We start from the raw sequence: 16,561 nt of genomic DNA, 5'->3' as shown, positions 1-16,561 counted from the left end.
TTGCGGCCGCAAGGCATCGTGGGAGAGCATTTTCTCCTTTCCTTTCGTAAAGGAAAGGAAGGTCCAGTGTTTCCTAAGCTAAAGGAGGTTATAAAGGAAGTTTCAGAGCTCCTTTCCTATCTAGAGAATTCGAACAGCTCTTGCTGACTCTGCGGTTCTTCCGGCTCATTTCACTCCGTTAGGAACCTTCCTAAACTAAACTGAAAATTCGACTGCAACCGTAATGTCTTTACAGTAAACCCCTCCAACAGTGTGAGTGCAGTGCTCTTGAATGCAGCACAGGACCTGACTCCTCCCCAACCACTCCCCTCATTAATGCTGCGTAAGAAAGGCACCTGTTGGCTGTTGTTCTTCCCTTTGGTCTGTCTGTCATGGTCGTGGTACAGGTAGTCTATTTTAATACATGGATAAATTGGTCTCCTCAATTTCTGCTTCGTTACAGTTTGTCCTGCTTCCAATTGTGCTATTACCCAGATCTGCTGTGGTGAGTATGGCCACAGCATTTAAACAAATTGTTTGTATGCTGCATGGTGAGCCATTTTTAACTTACATTTGACCCTTTGTGTAGGTTCACCTGATGCTGTTCAGTTTAGGGTGTTTTTGACTAAAGAGATTTATTTAGCCTGGAGTAATTTGTTTAGGGGTTAGCTTTGGCCCTTGATGTTTTCTTTAGCTTTTGTTTTCTAACTTGAAGATGTTAACAGCGTTTGAACTAATTGAGATCTCTTTTTTTGTTTAACTGTTTTGATTTTATTTTTTGTATTCTAGTGGAGCTGAGTGCTGGTCATTGTGGGGGCTAGTCACCCCAACTGTTGTGGTGGAGAGCACTGGGGTGCAAGATTGACTTGCTTGTTTGCTGCACCTGGTTAGTATATAGCACCCTAGCTTCACTTTAAGTAGCCTGCCACCCCACTTACTGGCCTCAGCTCTCTTTAGTTTTTGGTTTCTTTTTTATATACACAGACTTTTAACATTACATTATAAGTACATATTTTAAACTCATTTTGGAATGAAGATCATTTTATCTGAACAGATTTCTTGTGATATTTAATAAAGGTGTGTTTATATTTTAAAATGGATCTCTGTCCCTCAGTAAACAAGCCTATGTCTTGATTACTTGTGAAATGTAGAGTTTTGGTAAAGGGTAAAGCATTGTCTTGATGTGTCTATTTCCTGGGGTGCAAGCCCAGAGGTGGAGCTGTCCGTCCTTTATCTCCTTTAAACGACTCATTTAATATAAATAAAAACTGAAATAAATCACCTTGCCACATTTTTATAGGGTTATATTATAAAGTATGCCCTTGTGTGATAACAAAACTAATAAATATACACTACAAGGAGATAAACATTAAGATGTCAATTAATGTTAGTATGTGTTACTCAAATGCCTCACTAAAAGATGTGACACCAATGACTTTACTACCATGTCAGATACTCAACTTGTTAGTACATTGTACGTGAACATAGTTTCAGGCACCTTTTTAATGATTTACAATTCAAACTTAGTCAAGATATTTCTGCTGTTCTATTATATCTAGAGATAGATGGATCTAAAGATGAAGAGATGAGTGATAAATGAGAAGAGGATGCACTGTGTGGGAGGATAAGGCCGGCGAAGCGGGTAGTGGGGACTCATGCAGGTCTTCCTGACGTGTGCAGTTTACCCACTGTCCTCTCTTCTACCCCCATATTTTCTCTCTCCTTCTTCATTGGATGCCATCCTCTATCAGTCCCTCTTCCTCACCCACTCACTCCTTTTATTCCTACCTCTTACTGGTCCCTGACAAAATAGGGCAGTCCTTTATGTAAGGGAAGGAGAAGAATTGTTGAGGGTGGGGGCTGTGCAGAGGAAAAAAGGTAGAAACAAAGCCTTCCGGATATAAACAACAGAGGCTGAGTTGGGGGAATAATGAAGTTGGCATTCATGCTCCTCATCCAGGTGGTTTAAGAATTATTCAAGTCCTCTTAAATAATGGAAGAAAAATATCTGCAGAATAAGAAAGTTCTGTTTTTAAAGTGGTAATTGTATGGTGACCATTCATTTAATAACTTTATGTCAATGTTGAAATTTCAGCAATGCACTGCATTTTGTAAGGTTTCTGAAGTACAGGTTGTGGGATATGTTTTAACTGGTGTGGCTGCACTCGAGCAAATGGATATCAAATAAAACTGTGATTATTTTTCAAAGCCAATATTTGGTTTTAATGGTGTTTGAGGTAATAATTAGCTGGAAATAGTAATGACTGAAACACAGTAGCCCTTGACGTTCAAAGTACATAAAAATGGCTATGATTTCTGATTTTAAAGAAAAACCCGTTTACCCCCATTTAATGTTTTATCTCAAATGTGAAAACTTTAAAACAAAATTGCCTTAATGGATGTAATCTGTGTTGGAAAGTAATGAAGACTCAAGCTTGGTGCTTAGGTATTCATACAACAGGACTTTTACTTGTAATTGTGTTTTTATATCTTATTTTGCCTACATCTAAATACTTCTGTATTCAGATGAACTGTGTATAAATAGGTGTTTTTACCCTTGGGAGATATTTGTAAGGAGCACAGTTTCTTCTTCATGTTAATCAGATTGTAGATAAAAGTCAGCATCTTAAACTCTGTGCTTTTTTTTAGTGAGTTCAAAGGGCTGCTACAGCATCACTTGTGCTTTTCCTGCAATGGTGACTAGGAATGTATTAGTGATAAAGGAAGTGGACTTTTAAAGTAGCAAATTTGACTAGATTTTTTTCAAATGCTATCCAATATTTCTGTCCAACACTTTAATAACAGTATCTGCACAATGACTTTCAACCTCTGATCTCATCCTCATTCTCCCCCACCCCCTCGCTCATATCCCTCTGTGGCACTTTGCCTCACTGGCAGCGAGCCTGTTGAAAGTATGGTAGGATTGACGCGCTGCTTGTGTCTGACTCACAGAGCTGTGAAATATTGAAACCCACTGATTGCATTCAACTTTAGGCATCCGACTCCCATGCAGTGCATGATACAATAGAGCCATTTGCTTTTGCTTTATGCACCTCATGCTGACGTTTACTGGCTGCACTTAGAGCAAAAAAGAACGCCAATTGTTCTGATGCTGTCAACAACCACAAAGACTATTTAGAGGCATTGCCAATATCCCCACGTAGCCTATAACAGCATAAACACTCAAATTAGTTTATCCTTTTTGTGAATGCACACCATTTTCAAAGATTAAGGATGTGACCAAATAACATTATCTTAGTTTTCTGGTATGGCAATCACCACACAAAGCATCTTTTAAGTGAGTGCTTTGACATAAAGTTGTGTCAGGGGCCTATTTACAGAGGCTCATTCAACTGTTGAACACATAGGGAAACATAAGTTAGAGGCCTGATCACTGCTGGGTGATACAAGATAGCATGAGAACATTCTTGTCTGACGAGACCACAACCAAAGCTCTGACGCATGCAAATTCAGATGTTTTACCTTCCCCACAGATCACTGTAAATTCTTTTTTTGTGTGTGTGTGTGTGGGTTCCTATAAACACACAAGCTTGTTGTTTAACTACAAAGGCACAAGGATTGCACCGTATAAACACAAGAGCATTAATATAAACAGGACAAAAGTGATCTGCAAGGGAGCTGTGTGCCAAAGCAGGGAACAAGAAAAACTGGAAACTCACAAGTGTAAATAATATAACCAGCTCTTCACAGACACTAAAAGGGTCATGGGAATTTCCCTTGAGGTCAACATGAGTTTTGAAGTCTTGAATTTCCATTGAGGGGGTAAGGGTTAGTGCTGTGCATTGGCAAGACACTGTTGAAACCATAAATATCATGGTAACTGGTTAACATCTGTATGTATAGGGATACTGTATTCAGGGCCATTGTTTGCTATTCTTTAAGATCACAAGTAAAATTATGGAAAGACAAACCCCCCCCTTCCTACCACTACCAAAATGTCATGTCATAATTCTCAAGATGTCTTACTGGACAATTTAACAAAATAAACAAAACTGGCGACTAACTCAAAGATCAATCAGTGATGTATTTGAGGCATCAATGTAATTCAAAGTGACATTGGGTTTTGTTGCTATGAAAAATTAATGTTCCAAGTTCAAAAGTGTATGGTTCAATCTGAACTGAAATATAAATCAACTCAGAGCTCCACTTTTTAAAATGTAATCTCAAGCCTTTCAGTGAATACAGTATACACAAGCCATGTTTACACAGGCGTGCAGGAAGGCCTCTGACTTTGCCAAGAAAGAATTCCTGGATTTAGACAATAATTTATGTATTATTAAACAGTTAAAGGGGCAGACCTGAACCCCAACCTGATGTCTTACATCATAAAAAGCTTATTCAGAGCTTCTTCATAGTCAATCTTATCCTCATATTGTTGCTATGAATTGCTGCATAAGAACAGCTGAGTGAAACCAGCTGACAAAGACCAAAGGAGACTGTTGAATGGCTGAAGGAAAAACTATGGTATGAGAGTGTCAGACATTTTGGTTGGCTGGAGCAAAAAGACAGATCAAATTTCTCTAAGTGAGGTTGGGAAAGCCTGTGATACTTATGCAATGATGTTGGGATACAGAGCCAGAAGGGGTGTTAACACCCTTCTGGAGTGGGACAGGCCTAACTGTTGCCTAGTAACAATATTTTGAGCAGGAAGACGGGGCAAACACGGCCCGCCTTCCAAGAGGAAACAGGGGCTGTCCTCATGAGCACTGTGCAAGTTAGAGGCTTCCCGAAAATACGCTAAGAGACAGGGCAAGCAAAACAAAGCACATGAGGGGCATGAGACAACACTATCTTTTTTTTTACCTGGCTTAACCTTTGTCTAGACCACCAAAACCTCTAAACAAATAAACACTGAAGAAACAATAGTTTAAAGGATTGCAATCTCAATCATAACTCCATTATGTCCCCACTCCAAATGTAGACATGACTAGAACATTGACTTATGTATAAACATAACCTATGAGATGAGACATCGAAATGTCAACAAGCTGTCAACACTGTCTCATTTTGATTTGTATTTTCACACAAGATGAAACTTATTAGGCTTTTAAATATAAACTAAAATCCTGTACAGCAGTGGACTTGATTTTCAAACTGTTTTATTGTGTTATGAAGATTCCCTGAAATCAGTATTAATACTGAGTAGATTGTTTTTATTATATAAAGTTAACAAATGAATAACATGCTACACTATAGCTGAGAAAAAATTTGCTAAATGTATTCAAAACATAATCACTTTATTATTGCCCATCTTTTCCACACAATCAGCTTCTGTAGCCACTTGATCACAGTGTTCTCATGTTGTTGAATCTGTTTATTACATTTAAGGAACATAGTCTGAAAACAAGGAAGTGAGAATGTGTTGGGTTTCGTTTTGTTGATACTTAACCATTATCGGTAATGGAGAGGTATATTATAAAAAATGAAAATAACGATTAGCTAAGCCATTATTACTGATCATGTCACAAAGAGTCACATTAAAATAGGTGTCAAGCAAGTAGATTAGTTTAAATAAAGTTCAAATATCTTAAACAATGAAGCAGTTGCTTAAATTGATCGAGCTCTTCACCTTTAGGCTATATCTCTATGTAGGCCTAGTTTCAAATCACTTCAAATTTAATATCATTCGCAGTTTCAAATGTTTACATGACTCCCCCCTGTTGTCTGCTACTTAAATACAATGGTACCCTATTGTATAATAGGCTACTTAAACTTCTACTTAACTTTATCCACGAACAAAAATATCGGAGTAGTCCATCCTCCTCCACATCTGCTATACAGTAACAACAAAATGAATCGCGCGTTTCGAAACGAGTATATTTCACAAGCACGGTGAGAAAACAGGACAAAACACAGGTTTAGTAAACTGCTAACTAATTCAACGTTACTTCCCTGGCGTGTCAACGCTACGAGCTTTCAAGGTTAAAACTGTGTTAAAACAACAAAAACAGTCGCTGTAGTATACTCAGCTTTTCTCGGATTTGCAGCACAGAAAGAATCCGGAAGCCATATTGTCTGCTCCTGCTGTAGCCGGTTACCACGGAAACCTGTTGCCAGGCAGCATAACAAAAAAGACCAAATTGTATACGTCAGAGGCGACAGCATATCCATGGCGACAGAATAACGCTACATACAGTGGTCCCGATGATAGCACATGGTACCAGTTACTTTTGACCTACAAATATTGTTTTACGCACAGTATACCAAGAATGACAAATGTTTGATTGTGTTACTCTGAAGTCTAATCGTATTTGTTGCTGCAAAGGGCGATATTAGTCCGTTATCAGCGTGATTTCTTACCCTCACCCAGGAATGTCGTGGTATTATCGCACATTTCTCCATGAATGTGGGCTATTTGCCTGCGTTATCAGCTATCAACCTTAACAATTCCCCATCATCAATAACTTACATCGATGAGTAGTCATCCCCAGTGGAGCAGTACCGGTAACGGCAGCTCGGATGGGACACACACGTCCTCCGTAGATCCTCTTCAGTGACGTTGTTTTAGTGCTGACTAATAACTTGTTATCCCCAACTCTTCCCTTTTTGTTCATGCCTTATCACACATGAGCTGTAGCTGTAGACCTTTACACAGCAGCATGCCCGCCCCTTGACATTCACCAAAAAGGAATTGAATATTAGATTTTCATTCATGATTTGCCACCCGATTTTCCCGCAACCAAAGCCAGCCTCCCACCTGCCACATTCCCACTTGTGTCCTCATGTAAGCTATCATAATGAATCACTTTCTGCTCCAACGGGTGATGTTTGCAATGACATGGGACCGATTTCCGTCACTGCTGCCCACTGTCCATGACACAATTACACTGTTTACCTTCATGTTGTTTTTCATTGGAATGAGGATATTATTGCTGCTGTTTGACAAATAATTGTCTTCATTAATATTAAATATGTAACTGAAATTGTTTGTTCATTAGTAACCTATCATATGCGTGAGGCTGTGTTGTAAACCTGTGGCAAATCCAAAGGCTAGGCTCCTTGGCACCGTGCCTACTTCATGTAAAGGGCGTGTTCAAACGCAAGTGAAAAGGAGTATGTCCTCACATTACGTTAAACTCCTCAAACTCAGAGGACTCCACAGGGCGTGCCCTGAGAAACTTTATTGGGTTTCCCTTGAATGCCTGCCAGGATTCCTTCAGAGAGGGACATACATTTGTGTGTGTTGCATAATCAAACCAATGTATATCTTCAGTGTTGTACCATACTGTAAAGCGAACCTGTAATGCCATTCAGACGAGCTATAGTGGCTTTAGTATATTATTTATTCTGTTCATATAATAGTTCATAACGAAAACTGTAATAATGTATTGACGTAGACTACCCAATATGCCCCAAATAACGTTCCAGCCTATATAGCATAGATGGTCCGAAATAGATACTTTCCAAATGTATCTCACCGAAGTGTCTTAAAATTTCCTCTGAGAAATTGTCAGACGGTGAGAAATATCTTGTGCCTATTATGGTACTAAAAACATCTATTATTATCCGACAGCGAGGTGAGCTTTTGGTCCATTTCTGTGGGAGAGGGAATCCCTCAACGTCACCAAGGATACCAAACACAACATTCGGTCCAAATATGGGCATGTACGTCAGCGGAACTCCACCTCTAGAAATGCTCTGGTTCTCGGCGAGGATGGATTCATTCATAAGACCAGATCTGCTACTGTGCACCGTAACAGGTCACTTCTCACGTCCTCCAGCGTACCTAGACTGGACTTTATGGATACATAATCGCACATTTGACGAGCGGATAAAGGACCACGCTTCGAGGATTTAAAGATAAACGAGAGGATTTTTAAAAAACACATTGAATTGGGACGCTTACCCCTAAACGCGGGGAACTGGATTAAGCTTCTTCATGCAACTTTTTTGGAAAGAAACGAAGAGCATCTTACCAGGAAATTGCAAAAAGATCAGCAACAGTAAGTAAACATTGATTTTTTATGATATTTTACCGATATGTATTGGCCGTTTGAAAGTTTGAAAGTGCCGTTTGAAAGTAGGCAGGAAACATTTGTAAACAGCTTCGATCGGGATTGTTAAGAGATTACGGAATATTTTCTTGCTTTCTTTGCTTTTACATACCTCAACATGTTGTTCGGCATAACATAAACTGGATTTGTTAGGAGTTTTCTTCAACGTATCCATTCAGACAAAAGGAGGCTAAGGCTTGTGGTGGGCTTATCCAACTTTGTATCCATTATCAATGGATAGTTTGGTTTTGCTAACTTCACAATGCCGTCACATCATTGTCTTTTAGTCATCTTTTTGTGTGTGGCTGCATTGCCATTGCAGGTAACACCGCGCATTCTCTAGAAGACCTAACTGCAGGAGTCTTGCTCTCTCTCGGTCCCTCCGGGGAGATGTACCAAGGGTTCCCCGGCGACCCAGACAGCGGATCCCGTGGGAGCTCCTCTCCATCTATAGAGTCACAATACCTTTCCTCGGTGGACTCCTTCGGAAGCCCACCGACCACCGGTGCTCCACAGGTAAGACAATATTCAAAATAATAACAACTGGTAACACCATTTTACAATATATCATTGCATGTATTCATAACTGCAGCAGTTCATGTGGTAGTTTAGCAACCCATATGTGTTTTATAGTTGTGACATTATGACAGGCTATCTGGCTGAGCTGTCACAATAATACGCAAATCAATAGCGTAAAACGTGATCATGCCACTAGGCTGTGTGCTCAGATATATAAAAAAAAAACTCTCGCTATATATACAATTCAAACCGTTTTTATGTTGCAAGGCTATCTGTTGCTAATAGTCCCGGCAGCAGCCCTCAGGCTATGACAACGTGCTCAGTTTACAGCACACCGCAGAACGGAACCCCCATACGTAAGCAGCGGAGCCTCGCCGTGACGTAAATGCTTGGTCTATTTTGGAGTGCTACGTCGCGTTGCCAAGGGAAACACCATGGGTGTGACGGGGAGGAGGGAGAAGGAGGGGCCACGCTGTATGAGAGAGATGATTGGTCGAGCTGCCTGTCCGTCTTATCACGCTTTATGTGAACCTTATCTAATCAATGCAATACCTTTCCTTCTGGGATCTAAAATAAAACACAAAATACAGGCGACAGGTTTAAGCTTTTTGTTATTGTGTTTTTCGTGTCTTGAAACATATAACAAGTTGTGACAGAAACAAACTCAATATATAGAGCAAAGATACTGATCTTTAACAATGTGTTACAAAAAGCTTCCTAAATTACATCAAAAAACAAAAACAGGGCATGACGTTTTAAAGGTTTACAAAAATAGGCTGACAATTCATGTGAATCAAATAAAAATGTAAGGATATAGTTCAAATATATATATTGTAATGTTGTCATTTCATATATTCATTTCTATTTTACCTTTTTAAAACAGAATCTTAGTTGAAATATAGTGCTTTTTAACAATTGGACCCTTGATGGCAGCATTTGGTTGTTTAAGTTGCCTGTTATGCGGATTGAGTGACTCCAAATGGTTTTAGTAAATATGACAAACACTTTAAGAAAGCAGTTGACCGGTGCTTGTTTCTGCCTGCATTCCTGCTTCTGTTTGTCTAAATGTGTTTACTAACCTATGGCTTTAGATGTTGTATAAAACTGGTTCATTTCCTTCACAGGAGTGTGTGTCAGCAGGAGCTGGCTTGAGCATTGCGGGCATCGGGCCAGGGACCAGTGTCGGAGGGGAAATGCCCAGTTCATTTGTGCCCACCGTCACTGCCATCACCACCAGTCAGGATCTGCAGTGGATGGTTCAGCCAACCCTTGTCTCCTCCCAGGCCTCTGGCCTGAGTGGGTCCACTGGGACAACAACAATGACCCAGCCAGTGTCACTGGTTGACCCTTATGACATGCCAGGCCCCAGTTATTCCTCAGGGTCTGCATTCACCCCCCCCAGTTCAGACATTCAAGGCCCAGCTCCGGGTCCCATCCGCCAATCCAGAACCCGCAGCCGCCGAACCCGAGACGAGTCTGTGAGTGAAGATGGAGATGTTGGTGTGTTAGTAAGTGTGTGTGCTTGAACTGTTTGTTTGTTCACATTTTACACATTCAGTATAGGTACATTGTTTACATGGGCATCAAAACAATCAGATTCAACTACAGTCTACTGTGCTGATGAGCAGTAGTGTGCACAAATACTTTCACAGTCACAGGTAATAAACATGAAAAGAGCAACTCCCAGTCTACTGTATGCATATTCTAAGATGAAGTTTTGGCAGAGGAACACTATATATGTTGGGGTCTATGTGTGGGGAGGATAAGCATCTTCTACCAAAGTTTTAGGAAATGTTTAACTTTTTTTGATGAAAGGGTATTTTGCTAGTGTATCACTGACAGCCCAAACACATTATGACAATATTTTCAAATTGAAAATATAAAACTTTGATCTTAATCTGTTTGATATTTTTCTTCATCATAGCTAACACCTGAGGAAGAGGAAAAGAGGCGTGTTCGGCGAGAGCGAAACAAGTTGGCTGCAGCCAAATGTAGGAACCGCAGACGAGAACTCACAGACAGACTGCAGTCGGTGAGCCTGGCCTTTTTATAACTGCCAGAATGAGTAATGATCATAATTATATACTTTACCTTACCTTGCATTAAATTGTGTGTTGATAAATGCTGACATGTTAGATCAATTATGGTTTAGGGTAAGGAGGTGTTTAGCTGTGAAAAGGAAAATTACAGTCCTCAATACAAACTACGGTACTGAACGTAATTATGGACTAATTAATGGTTGCTTACATAAACCAACCTACATATTTAACTGCAGGTGAAGGAGATATTTTTGCTGGGATGGATACATCCACCCACTAACACTTTAGTATAGGTTTGGAGTTACTAACACATTTTCTCTTTCTTTCTTCTGCACATCTCCTTCCCTCCTCTACCTATTTTACCCACTTTTGTTTACCCCCCTGTGCCTGTATCTTTCTTTCTTTGATCATGCCCACAGGAGACCGATATCCTGGAGGAGGAGAAGGCAGAGCTGGAGGCTGAGATCTCTGAGCTGCAGAAGGAGAAGGAACGTCTGGAGTTTGTCCTGGTGGCCCACCAGCCGACCTGTAAGATCCCGTACCCGGACGCACAACACCAGGGCTCAGCTCAGCTGCCTCAAGTCCAGCCCCAGCTCCCTCCCATGACCTTACAACCTCCGGTATCCATCGTGGGCCTGTCTGTGAAAGAAGACTCTTTCTATCTGCCTCCTGCCTACACAGCCCATCCGGCGTCCACACAGTCCCAGCCTCCGGTCCAGCAGCAGCCTCAGCCAGGAATAATGCAGGAGGTAGAGTTTTCTCGTTCTTTCTATGGCTCAAGTCAGCCGGCAGCAGGCGGGCCGTGCCTCATGGCCAGCGACAGTGGTGTTGGTGGTGGTAACCATGACGAAGCGGCCATTGGCAGCTACAACACCTCATACACATCTTCATTTGTGTTCACCTACCCAGAGGGAGCCTGCGGGGTCAGTGCCAACCAGCGGAACAGCAGTAGCGAGCAGTCGTCTGATTCCCTGAACTCGCCTTCGCTGCTGGCACTCTGACTGACCGACAGACACGCACACACATATCATCAAGCACACACATTATGCCCGCTGGGAGTAGAAGCTGAGGCATACAGAGGACCCATCAGTCTCACATATTGAGAAAAAAATATAGTTTGTATCTGATGGGGTTAAAGTTTACACATTCATGCATTCCAATCAAGAGCCACATAAATAGTTGCACATACAGTATGTTAGATTACATCTAACCTTTAACAACAATAAATAAATCATTGTATTAAAATAGATGCAATAAGATTTGTGAATTAAAAACTGTCACAAAATCCACGTTGCAAATCTTTAAATGATTTTATGTAAACTTAAGTAAAAGATGAAATAACAATCATGGCTCACTTAACGATCCAACCAGCACCAGTGCCCCCACCTCGTTCCCTCTGTCGGTTGACTTTTACAGTGCTCTTGCTCTCATCCTATTCCATCCTTTTCCTCCTTCTTCCTGTTGCTGAATGTATTTGTGCAAATCTGAAATGGGGACGATGGACATTTTGTTTAGGGTCTTTTTTTGTAGGAGACAAACTGATGATATCTCGCTCACCTCTAACCTTCCATCTGCTCGACTTCCCTTCACTTCTTCATTTGTTGTTTGGACTTGGCATATCGGGGATCTTAGTATCAGAGCCTCGTCTGATTCTTGTGCTTACTTCATTCGTGTTTTTCTTCTTTTTTAATTCTTCTGCCGTCTGCGTATCTGCCATGCGACCCATCTCTGCCCATCTGTTTCTCCTCTTCTGTCTCTGTTTTTCTTCCTCTCCTTCTATCTGAAGTCTTCGAACCCTGAGAGCCCGAAGACCCCTGAGAGCCCTTGGGACCTTGAGTGAATGACCCAACCAGCAAGCCCTTTTGCACCCTATCATACAAGGACATGGACGCAACCCCCCCCCATGCGGACACTAGCAGTGAACTGCAGCTAAATACTTCTACGCACACACATAGATTAATTGATGAACGCAAGATGCAAGACAGATGCCAGACAGATGCCACTTTCTCCTGCTGAGCCATTTTTCAGTGTTCACATAATGAAGATGGGACACATCTTTTGTTGCGAGGCCGGTTAAGAGTAAGGACGTAGACAAGTTTAGCAAGGAGGAAGGAAAAGTAGTGCAACTAAGCTTGACGGACTTAAATCGAGACGTGATGGATCAAGAGAATGACTCCCATGCTAACCATCTATTTTTGGAACCAAATGTTGAAAACGCAGAAAGAGCCAAATGTTAAAAACATAAAAAGAAACAAAAAAAGTCTTGCTTTTGCCAACTGTGTGGAGGTGTAGCCTTAGTAAGAACACCTCCATAACACAGAGCCTACATGCATATAATAACATCATCTCTTTCAAGTCTCTGAATTGAAGATATGACACTCTATGTTTTGCTCAGAATCAATCAGATGTGAACCAATGCCTTTATTTAGAGGAGAGACGTTTTTGGATTCAGGCAACCTCTAAACATTTGGGCTCAGTTGTCTCTGTACCTCTCCTGTTCTCTCAGTGGAGACAAGGCAGGGGTGCGTTTATTGTGAGTGCATCCACTCTGAGACACCTGGCCCGTTTATTTCTTTCTTTATTGAGGTTGATGTGGTGATTGAGCCCAAAGCAACACCTGGAAACAAAACGGGAGAAGATGTCTTTGAGTCGGCGTCCCTTCGTTGCCTGTGAATTTGTACAACTTGTTTTTCCTGTATGTTTGAGTGAGATTTGTTATATATATTTTAATGTTTATGTTTATGTGTTGGATCGTTTTGCTTTAACCTCGGCTTTCATTTGTGCTGTTGCCATTTCTTGTTTTGTTTTGTTCTTTTTTTTTTTTACCTGGTGATTTTCTCAGAACTGTTACTATTATCATAAATATTATTTCATTATTTTATGGTATTTTCATTTGGCAACTTTGGAGGCATGTTGTGCACTATAAAAAATGATCATCAAATCTTTATGCATACATATATACAGGTTACACGTATATATGTGTATGTACCATGATTGTAAAATATGAATGTCTACAGATCTAAATGGGATATTTTTGTCAATGAAGAAAAAATGTTACTGAGGTTTAGTTTTTAAATGAATATTTTTCTAAAGGAAGAAAAAAAGTACTGCCCTGTCCCTCAACATGAAGCACGATGTAACTGCCTCTTTCAATGTGTATTTATGTTTTGTAAACAATATAAAGAACTATTCAATATACATTAAATGTATGTTTATGATGATGCTGTTAGAAATTTGTGAAAACGCCTTTCTTTTTTTTTGTTTTATCTTTCTCTGTGAGGTCTGTCCAAAAGCTACTGACACCTTAATGCCACTTAATTCTTAGTTAACACAAAATGAGGAAAGACAAACTAGTGTCATTGAATGTCAATACACATATTAAAAGTGTTCAGACTACATCATACTGACTAAAATGATTTATTTAAGGACAAAATGTTTCATACCCAGTATGCATTTCAGTCTGTCATAAACATATCACTTACTTTGTTAGTCTGTAAAAGAAATGTGTGTTTTAAGGATAGCCACAATTTAAGCCTTGATATGAACATTATGATGTTAATCCATGTTTGTATTAAAAGAAAAAATGTAGTTTTGTTATGACTAACATTTGCTGTGATTGTATTTGCTGAATAAGAAATTTTATTTTCAATAAATACACATGTTAATTCAATCACTAGATCAATGGTTTAAATGTTCAGATGTGGCTCTTGGTGGTCAGAAAATGGACAGACCTAAATTTTGGTTGTTTTTTTTATGTTGAGTAAGGGCGGTGTTGGTTGTTGGAGAAGCCTTTTGATTTCTCTCCAAATGCAAATGTGATGAGAATATGTTTTGGTGTTAGAATAATCATAAAACATATTCAATAGTTCTCATGTATATAGGTTTTGTGGTGCTACTTTTAACAAACTTTAATGGGCCAGAAGGTTATACATGCTGTAGGTGAAGCTCTGGACAAATGAACGCACTGCTTGTATCATCAGAACGTTTATTAACAAAGGAAGCCAATAACGCAGTGAACTCCCAGCAGCTAATGCTCTTAGAGCCCAGTAATCATTTTGTGATTTCATCATGGTTTAATATGAATTGCCTGCTACATCTTCAACTGTTAAAAAACATACTCAGAGGGCCTTAAATGATAAAACACTTGTGCCCAAGGTCACCACACATCTTTTTTCTTTGCCTAGGATTTCATTGACTGTTTTCAACATGTTTGGTATGTTAACAATCACATATAATTTGCTGATTAATTTGAAAATATGACAAGGAAGTAGGAGCGTTATAAGAAATTAACAAGTAATGTTCAATGGCTATTTTAGAATTAACTGAACAAGAGCTTTCTTATTTTTCTATGATGGGAAGCATGTCGGATTTTCTTTTATTTCTACTTCCCGCTCTGATTTCATTGTATGAAATGCAATACTTATTGTCCTCTTGGATAAACATTATGTAGCAATTCAGGCAGTGGTCAAACTGACAGCTACTGTATGTCAAGTGTGATGATGTATTGTTTGATTATCATTTTTGTTATAATATTAAAATGTTATTCAACATACTTCTTGCACCACTAAGGTTTAAGACAACCATCATGGTGAAATAGTTTTTCGATCTATCTAAAAAGCTTTCTTTCTTTCATTTATGAATGATGTGCAGACACAATTTTCCTCAATTTCAGAAAGGCAATGCTTCTTTTCTTATCCATTCCTGTTATCAATGTTTTATTATCTTTACATCTCTTTTTCTGGGAGAAAAGGTTACACTTTTGTAACATTGGGAAACAGATGATATGTGATTTGATACATTGATAATTTGTGAAATTACAAAAGTGAAAGGCCCAAATAAACTTTGCTCAAGATGTGTCAGACTTAAAAACTTAAAAGAGCGATATTAAGGATGCATGGATAATTACATAACTACTTAATGATGGTTCTTTGATATCAAATGGTCTATTTTTTCAGCAAATGTAATTTAACATTGCTTGTAATATTTGTTAACATCACTCTAAAGTACTGTTTATTTTCAATAACTTCATTTTCATTTGCTTTCACTTTTGAGAAGGACCAAAGTGTTACACATTTTCTAAGTCGCCTTTAAGCGATTGTTTGACTTCTGTATAATTTGGTTCGTTCCATGACGTCTTAAGCTGTTTGAAAGTTATTCTTTTTCTATAACCACACCTATTTGAAAAGAGCTAATGGTTTCATTGTTGTAAAACCATAAATCACTGTAAGTAATGAGTTCGTATTGATAGAACTATTGCATGAGTTTATGTCACTTCATTAAAATCTTTGATGCTTCCCCCTTAAAGAAATTTAAACGATATCACCAATAAATGGAATTTTCTTTCCATAATTTCGCGCTCATCATGAATAACATGTCAGATGAAGTCATCCTCAAGTAGATTTTTTCAGTCTGACTAAAATGTCAAAAAATATTATGTACCAACAAAGAAGCGACAATAACGTGTAGACAGTGATTAGAGTAACCATGTAGAAGATACAGAGTACTTGTTGTTGCCACCGTGCGAACTACATTAAACTTTTTATGCGACGAGACAACGATGAATAACCTGAGCTAAAAAAAAATGTTTACTTGAAACTCTAAGAATTTATTTTATGACTACTAACAGCTTCAAAAACATTTACCGTTTCTGAGGCCAATTATAATACTCAAGTGGGAAGCAGTGGTGCCCTTTTGTATAATGTTTATTTATCTTTTCTTGACCTTAAACAATGATTCACTTGCTTGAATTTTTGGATCGCGCTTTCATCTATGCGCGCAGCCAAAACCCGACTGGGTTCTGGCGGAGCTAGCCACGGGAGCAGGGCGCGGCCCAGGGTTGTTTTTTCCGTGGAAAACGGTAGAGCAAAGGCCGGGTCGCGGTTAAACCAATTTCCACTTTTTAATATTTCGGTCCGTTCGATTGTTGACCTGTTGGTAGCCATCAGGTTATAAAGGGGAATTTTTCCGGTACTCAAGCACCGCGCGCATGAGTCATAGCAGCAGCAAGTA

The 16,561-nt window shown here is 39.4% G+C and overlaps 1 protein-coding gene across 5 annotated transcripts; it reads left to right on the top strand.

Moving 5' to 3' along the window:
* The first annotated feature begins 395 nt into the window (after nucleotides 1-395).
* fosb (FBJ murine osteosarcoma viral oncogene homolog B) lies at nucleotides 396-15,104 on the top strand. 5 transcript variants are annotated; one of them, XM_063906994.1, is made up of 6 exons: nucleotides 396-484; nucleotides 7,514-7,943; nucleotides 8,317-8,510; nucleotides 9,638-10,021; nucleotides 10,438-10,545; nucleotides 10,972-15,104. In XM_063906994.1, the coding sequence occupies exons 2-6, from the start codon at nucleotides 7,880-7,882 to the stop codon at nucleotides 11,551-11,553; spliced, it is 1,332 nt and encodes a 443-aa protein (XP_063763064.1). In that variant the 5' UTR covers nucleotides 396-484; nucleotides 7,514-7,879; the 3' UTR covers nucleotides 11,554-15,104. The 5 variants fall into 5 exon arrangements, with proteins under 5 accessions (XP_063763064.1, XP_063763065.1, XP_063763063.1 ...); XM_063906996.1 differs by lacking the exon at nucleotides 396-484 and having other exon boundaries at nucleotides 6,438-7,943; nucleotides 10,972-11,301; nucleotides 11,462-15,104; XM_063906997.1 differs by lacking the exon at nucleotides 396-484 and having other exon boundaries at nucleotides 6,439-7,943; nucleotides 10,972-11,301; nucleotides 12,339-15,104.
* Nucleotides 15,105-16,561: the final 1,457 nt, after the last annotated feature.

The sequence above is a fragment of the Eleginops maclovinus genome, chromosome 18 (genome assembly GCF_036324505.1).
Source record: "Eleginops maclovinus isolate JMC-PN-2008 ecotype Puerto Natales chromosome 18, JC_Emac_rtc_rv5, whole genome shotgun sequence".
Lineage (NCBI taxonomy): Eukaryota > Metazoa > Chordata > Actinopteri > Perciformes > Eleginopidae > Eleginops > Eleginops maclovinus.
The sequence above is the reverse complement of the archived record's forward strand: the minus strand, read 5'-3'. Positions and strand labels throughout refer to the sequence as shown.